The 8,221-nt window shown below is 42.0% G+C and overlaps 1 protein-coding gene across 1 annotated transcript; it reads left to right on the top strand.

Moving 5' to 3' along the window:
• Nucleotides 1-403: 403 nt before the first annotated feature.
• LOC306697981 (ectonucleoside triphosphate diphosphohydrolase 2-like) lies at nucleotides 404-8,221 on the top strand (the record flags this gene model as incomplete). Its single annotated transcript, XM_079162107.1, has 9 exons — nucleotides 404-520; nucleotides 1,716-1,833; nucleotides 2,484-2,634; nucleotides 2,783-2,942; nucleotides 3,863-4,090; nucleotides 4,853-5,125; nucleotides 6,492-6,611; nucleotides 6,839-6,973; nucleotides 7,139-8,221. The coding sequence occupies 9 exons, from the start codon at nucleotides 404-406 to the stop codon at nucleotides 7,343-7,345; spliced, it is 1,509 nt and encodes a 502-aa protein (XP_079018233.1). The 3' UTR covers nucleotides 7,346-8,221.

Raw genomic sequence — 8,221 nt, forward strand, 5'->3', positions numbered from 1 at the left:
AACTTTTGCAGAATGACATCTTGAAATAAAAACATGTTTGAAAATGATTTCTGAAAACTGAAAATGATAATTATTATAGATTATAAATAAATGACTAAAGAAAGTATTGTTTCATTTACAGAATGTATTCATGTGATTATTCATGTATAAATGACTGGTTGATACGTTGGCTGCATACAAAACAGCCGAATCTCAAACATATCCATTAGACTCTTGTATGTGCACGGACAAGGGTGCGTGCAGGGGTGACAGGAAGTGGTACATCTTACCAAACAATTTGAAACAACTAGCCGTCCATTTCTCAGTGCCCGCCCTTTATTTCTGTGGGTTTCCTTACTGGCATTAAGTGCTCACGCACTTTTACACAGAGCTGTCAGGGGCACCCGAGCAAACAGTCTCCAGCATGGCTCACCGCTGCTGCCAAACCATCCCTGCCCTGGGGCTGCTTGTACTGGCAATAGTTGGGATTCTGCTGGTGGTCCTTCCAGCTAGACAGATGGAGACACCACCTGAAAACACGGTAATGGAAGAATGATTCAAGTTATGCACTCATCTCATAATCTTTACTGTATTATGGACTGAACAAAAATTGTAATTTTCTTTGGCTGAAGGTGACTTTCTTACTAAGGAGAACATCCTATATTTCTTTTCAAGCCTTTCTTTGCAGTATACTCACCGTGATTTGCACACCGTGGTTCATAACAGTGTGCTTTGCCAAATGCAGAGGTTCTGTCTCTGTATCAGGCTTTTAATCATGTGCACACAGAGCTATTCACAAGTTGCAGTAAGATAAGGAAGTTTAGATTGGGGTCCACGGTTTAAAAAGTTGTTCCAATGTAATAGTGTTATACTATACTGTTTTAAAATGTTGTGGGGGGGGGTTATGAACCTCGTGTCCTGATTTGAACTTTCTCAGCCATAAGTCTGTGTTCGCTCAAAATTAAACATGCAGCTCTCAACACATTCCCGCCATGCAATGGATGTTAGCCTCAATAATTAAAAGGTGCTTTTGCAGAAATAAGACGAGACCGAAAGAAACCAAAAATGTGAGGTTTGTGTGCTTTTTTTGAGATTCTTTCTGAGAACATTCTTCATGTGCTCTTCCTTTTGTTCATAAACACTTTGAAATTGGTTTTGAAAGGGTACAGGAAATGATCTCATTCGTGCTGCTTTTATCCTTCGCCTACAGAATAATGCTTGAATAGAACTCGATGCTTTGAAGTTGACATTGAAAAAGAGCAGACAAAGGGAGACAAAGTCAACATTGCTGAATGAATTAAGACACCACAATACATAACATCACCCATTTCATCATAGCAAATCAGTAAACCTGTACTTTTTAGTCTCATGACAGGAAATGTGTTTGCAAATGGCCATAATGGGAAAAAGACGATTCACTGGATGTCTAGAGACTAGAGTCACATCCTCTCAATACCACCGTTACTGAAGGTTCAAACTGAATAGAACACATTGGTTACAACTGCAAATGCAAATACTCTAATAAATAAAATGCACACAGAAAACGTTCACGCATTTCTACTTGTGTAGTCAGTGAACCTATCAGAGATGCACTGAGATATTCCAGATGTCATGTCAATATGACATATGAGCAAAGCAATATACAATGGTTACTTTTGAGCAGCATTTTCAATAGCTAAAGTGAGATATGGAGGCATGCTGTATTTTTCTGACATGTAATGCTTTGTCTGTTTCAGTATGGAATTGTTCTGGATGCCGGCTCATCTCGCACCACCGTTTACATCTACAAATGGCCGAATGACAAGCAAAATGGCACTGGCATTGTGACCCAGCACAGCGAGTGTTTGGTAGAAGGTGAGCTCCTCCCAGTGGGTGTGAGAAGGCTGGCATAACTGACTCTGCATCAAGGTTTGCCGGCAGGCTTTAAAGGTTGACACTGACAACTAGACGTTGGTGGTGAAGTCAGCATTTGGTTGGCAGAACCAGTTGTGGTTAGCTCGTCTTGTTCAGGGCAAAATAAGCATGCCGTAATGCAGGGAAACTTGTAGTGTTGATGTTTTAACATGTTGATGATGTTTTTGTAATGTTTAAATTTGCAAATTAAATAATCAAAAATGACATTCACCTCCCAAGACAAATCTCAAGACATTCAAAGACCTGGTCACGTTAAGTGAAGATGATCTGCTTAGCTTGAGGTACGTGATGTACCTGAACAGACCCTTTTACCCCAGACTGTTCTGGTGCTAAAGCCAGTCTCACTTTCACTTCCACATAATTCTACAGAAACTCATCCAATGACCTTTTTACGCTCCACTTCTTCACCATAGCGTTTGAGCCTTCTTAGTTACTTCCTCAGTTGTTTCTGTTTGTTTTCAGAGTTTCCTTAGAAACACCATCCAGATCCTGTATCTCAGAAGCTCACTCATCCTTTAAGACAGGGAAGTTCAGTTTTTGAGGTCAGGCTGAGTTCTTTGTAAGCCAAAATAATTTCTCTTTCTGGCAAGGTCGAGGGATATCCAGCTATGCAGGTCTTCCTGGTGGTGCAGCCAAAAGTCTGGAGGTCTGCCTGGACCGAGCTGTGAAGGATATCCCCAAATCCAGGCACCACCACACTTCACTCTATCTGGGAGCTACTGCAGGCATGCGAATCTTGAAGTAAGTAGAAATTCCGATGAAGACAGGATATTGCACTAATATTTCTACCACACTCCTCATCAATGATGCATGAATGCATTGAAATGGATCTTAGTTGGAATAACTTAACATATATTTCATTGCCCGTTCCACACACCACTTTGTAAAGACAAGTCGATGCCACAGAGTCTCAGCGGGTACTGCAGGAAGTGGAGAACAAACTGCGGTCTTACCCTTTCAAATTCAAAGTGGCAACCATCCTGAGTGGACCGGAGGAGGGGGCATATGGCTGGGTCACAGTCAACTACTTACTTGAAAACTTTGTGAAGGTGAGCTTTGACTTTTCAGTTCAACACATAGAACGTCACAAACACTGTTACATTAAAACCTCATTGTGGAGGAAGTTAAAGTGTTTGACTTGTGCAACACACGTGTCACAACAACAGAAGAAGCTGCACGGTACATTAAGCCAGATCTGCTGACCAGGGGAGCAAAGGGGTACACAATTCCTGTCAAGGTTTTTGAGTTCTAACAGGACAGAACACCAGGCTGGCAGGATGAATCAAACAAAAAGTGAGCTTTAATAGCAAACGTTAGTTCCAAAAACAAAACTGACAGGCAACACAGACTGAGGCATAGAAAGTACAAAGGAAAGAAATCCCAAAAAACAGAACTAAGAACAAACCAGTGTGGCACGGGAAACTCAGGCAGGAAATCCGACAAAGAACACAAGCAACAAATGCAGATAGCCTGCCAACTGAAAGAGGGAACGCACACAGACTAAATACACAATGAGAACACAAGTAGAGTTGCTCTTAAAACTGCTGATATGCTCAGTGAATAATTCAAATGACTTGTCGTCCAATTTCGACACAAGTTATTATAGCTGTCCCAAACACCAACGCTAAGCCTCGGTTACACTCCCAAACAGATGTGTACACGGACAGCTGCGGACAGCATGGGCGCGTATAGTTCTGTTTATACTGTCACTTAGTTCATCGCATGCGCAATAGATCAAGACAATTGGTAGCGTAGCGTGGCTGCGGACAACTGCAGACAGTCTGTCAGCTGACATTGCCATAGATTCAAGTTGGTTGCCCGGTTAAAACGCTCCACACATAGGGGCTTTGGAAGTTATTTTTGGCTGTATCTTGTTCTCGGATTAAACTCTTTTCAGTAATGAAATATTTCTATTTTCCTACATTGATTACAATTGTTATGCCTTGACTTTCCTTTTCTTGCCATTCAGTACGGCTTTGTAGGGCGATGGCTGAATCCCGGCAGAGAGAGAGTTGGAGCTTTGGATCTAGGGGGAGCTTCCACGCAGATTGCTTTTGAAACCTCGGAAAAGGTGGAGAACAAGGAAAACGTGATGGAGCTGAAGCTTTACGGACAAACCTACAGACTATACACCCAGAGCTTCCTGTGCTATGGCCAAGGCCAGTTCCTGAAAAAACTGCTGGCTCATCTTATCACGGTACTGTTCAAAAAGTCTAAAGCCGAACAGTTACATATGGCTGATGTTGAGAAACATCAAGATGTTTACAGTTTCCTCTTAGACAACTGTGAGGTCAGAGGTCAAGATCAGCTCAATAAAATCATTTCTGGACCTCGAAAGAATTCACTGTCTGGCTGCAGTACAATTGACAACAAGGGTGTTTAATGCAGCGTGCGCAGGGTGAAGTGTGTACGCTACACTGACTCCACCAACCTGCCGCATCAAACTTGCTCAAAGGAGTAGTATGAGATTTTGGAAAATAGGCGTTATTGCTTTCTTGCAGAGAGGCAGATGAGAGGATCAATACAACTCTAATGTCAGTCCTTTGAATATGAAGCTGGAGCCAGCAGCCGGTTAGCTTAGCCCATTTTCAGTCTTTATGGTAAGCTAAGCTAACCTGACGCTGGCAGCTTCAAACTTCTCATCAAACACTCTGCAAAAAGATTAAAAATAATTATAATTATATATATATATATATATATACCAATTATAAAACAACAACCTAATACTGTATACGTTGATATGTTGATAAGGCTGGCACCGTAAACAAAAGTAATACATAATAGAAATACATCATTTTTGATTGCACCTAGGGAGTATAAATACTGCTGGCCACTCTGAAGTGCTGGTACATTGTGAATATTTATCTATTCTACCAGTTTACTTGGAATTATACTGCTGCACTTGCCTATCATATTTACCAGCAACATGTTTCACTTGTATCTATTTTGGCTCTTTCAGACTGCAGGTGTGACGCCCCAGGTGGCTCATCCCTGCTATCCACAACAGTTCAGCATATCTATCCAGCTGGGGAAGGATGTCTTTGATTCTCCATGTACGGAGGGCTACAGACCAGCCCAGTTTGACCCACAGATGAATGTATCAGTAGTGGGCACAGGAGACTACCAGAGCTGCCTGGACAACATCAAAAAGTTGTTCTCCTTCGACAACTGCCCTTACTCAAAGTGCTCCTTTGATGGAATCTTCCAACCCAACGTGAGCGGAAGCTTTATGGTGAGGGAGACTTTTAAATAGCAGTTTTTACTCTTAGACTAAACATTTGATGTTTGTGGTATTCTTTGCTTTTTGGATTTCTCAGTCTTACACCATTGAACGTTTTTGCTGATCTGAGTGTTGTTAAAGTTTCAATGTGTGTTCATTCTCCATAGCATACTGTATACCTATTTAACAGTATGTAACATGTATCATAACACACTCCCAAAAAAAGTTTCATAATGAAATACAAGTAGGCTGTTGAAGATCATGTACAATATAACCTGCAACAATAATGGTCCTGTCACAAACTCTTTTTGAATAGTCAGTGGTGTAGTGGCGAGTATGGCTTCCATCCATCCATACCCCACCACCAGACCTGTGGGTCATGGAATGAAGGGGACTGTTCTCCGAGCTGATCTGTTATTAGGACAGTGCTCTCTACAGGCATGGTGCACAGCCTTATGGGATACGGTCAAGGAGCAACAATCTGTACACTGGAAATGCTCGGCAAAATGTTATCAGTTATATATGGCTATAGCCATGCTTGTTAGCCTTGCTAGAAGCATGACTGGGGGGATGTCAATCTGAATGCCCTCCATTTTGGTCCAAATATTTCAACAACTATTGGATGGATTGCCATCAACTTCGGTACAGACATCCACATTTCCCTCAGTATGAATTACCATAGCTTTTGGTGACCCCTTAACTTGTAATTTAACCCAATTAACAGGTTACAATAATTATTTTTTTCAATACATTTGTTTATGACCAAATATGTGCAAAACTGCTGAGGATTTTAACATTGCATTTTAGTTGTACCTGTGAAATAGCAGCATGCTTCCATTGTCTTTGTGAGTATCTTAGCATGCTGACAGTAGCATTTAGCTCGAAGCACCGCTGTGCAAATGTACAGCCTCCCAGAGTTGCTAGCTTAGTCTCGGTAGGTAGCTCTACTGTGAACCCTGCCGTTGACTGTAGTCGGACATGAACCTGGGAGTGACCCTGGATGGTTTCTCACCAAACACGGCAGCAGTATCTCCTGATCAACATCAGAAGGGTCTACTCCTTTCTCACAACTGTAGTGAGACGGCCCTGGTGCTGATCTAGGCGCCTTTCATCTCCCATCTGGACTACTGCATGCCCTCCTCTCTGGAGCCCCTGGAAGCAGAATTCTAAGGGATCTTATAAATGTGCCCTTTATAGATGGCAGTATTTTGTACCCCATCCTAGTTGCGGTCAATTATTTTGTTATTATATTATATGATTCATTATTTGAATGACTTTCAATCCGAACAGGATGTTTTCCAAGATGTTTGTATGAAAACTAATCTTCCCTCAGGAAGAATGTGTCTCTGATTGACTCAGTTTACCATCATCTCCACAGGCATTCTCTGCCTTCTACCTCACTCATAACTACATCAACCTCCTCACCAAAATCCCCATGACGTCCCCCAGTCGACTGACGGAGGCAATTCGACTCATCTGCAACATGACCATCTCTGAGGTACTCATGAGAGCACAGACCTTAATGAAGAATTCTCAAACATGTTCATGTTTAAAACAACCAAATAGGCCAGTAGACTCATTTCAAAGGGGAAAAAAACACAATGTATCCACTCTATGTATGTGTACACATTCTAGAAATGTCTACAGTGATGGGAGACAAGATCAAACAAGTTAAGTTCTCACTAACTAAGTATAAATCCTAACCCAATGTATTTCCACTCATAGCTGACTGAAAAGACAAAGCAGGATGTGAAACACATGAAGAATATCTGTGCCGTCTCCAATTTCGTCCAGGTCCTCTTACTGCAGGGCTACAGTTTCGATGAGCACTCCCTTCCCTCCATCTCTTTCCAGAAAACGGTCAGGAGTAAAGGAAATCAAACATTTTTATTTGTCATTTGCTGGCATTTCAGTCTGTGTTCTAACTATGGACAACTGTCAACAGCACTGTCTGTTGGACCTAAATCAGAAGGCTTGTCCATGGTGTGTTGTGGTTTCAGTGGGTCCCCTTGTGTGTTTTTGCAGGCAGGAGGAGCTTCTGTAGGCTGGGCTTTGGGGTACATGCTGAGTCTGAGCAATTTGGTACCAGCAGAGAGCCTCGGACTGATGAAGGCTCTGCCCCCAGGGCCCTGGGCTGGCATTCTCTTCCTGTTCATCGCTCTCCTCCCCATTGCAATGGTATACCTACTGATGATCTACCGAAACACAAGAACTCAAGAAGGCATGGTGTAAGAGCAAGGGTGACACACCTTCATATTCCTCTTAGAGAATGCATGTGTCCGTCCAAAACTTTCAATTTGTTTTGGAAAAATTTAAATATCTGCACCACTGTATGTATAGAAGTGAAAATCAGTAGTGAAATCAACACAGCAGTAAAATATGGCCTCCACTATGTCCTTTGCAAATCCACTAAACCTTCTGCTTGTTTGTGGAGACTCACGTCAAAGTGTGTAACTTGAAACTACAGAATAAACCAAGTTTTTTGTAATTGTTTTGGATTCATTAAGTAATATTACGCCCACTCACAACATCCACATTAGGGCAGTGCTTTTTTGTGTTCTCTGGGGGGACGACTGTGGCTCAGGGGTCATCTTCCAATGGGAGGATCGGTGGTTCGATGCCCCGCATGTTAAAGTGTCCATGGGCAAGGCACTGAACCCCAAATTGCTTCCAATATGTATGGGTGTGAATGTGAATTAGTTTAGTCCTGATGGGTCCCATGGTCCCCTGTCATCAGTGTATGCATGTGTGTGAATGGGTAGATGATGACGTGATGTAGTGTAACAGTGCTTCTTGGTGTTCTAATGAGTTCTCAGCTGTGGTCATACCAAGCTAGCTGTGGAGGCAGTTTTCTCCAAAAGATGTTTTAGTTAAGATATTCATTTTAATCAGCTGAATAAATCTGTCACATTTGTGTCATGTATGGCTAGTTGTATAACTAGGACTAGTTAGATGCAGATAAATGTTTCTGGGCTCTCAATGTTTTATATCTCAACCTATCCACTGGCTGCAGAACATGTGTGGTGATTTTTGTTCCCCTGCGGCAAATGGCTTATCGGTCACCAATTAGGCTACAATAACGTCCCCAAGTGCTTAAAGTCATTTGAA

Source organism: Pholis gunnellus (genome assembly GCF_910591455.1).
Source record: "Pholis gunnellus genome assembly, chromosome: 6".
NCBI classification, from domain to species: Eukaryota; Metazoa; Chordata; class Actinopteri; order Perciformes; family Pholidae; genus Pholis; species Pholis gunnellus.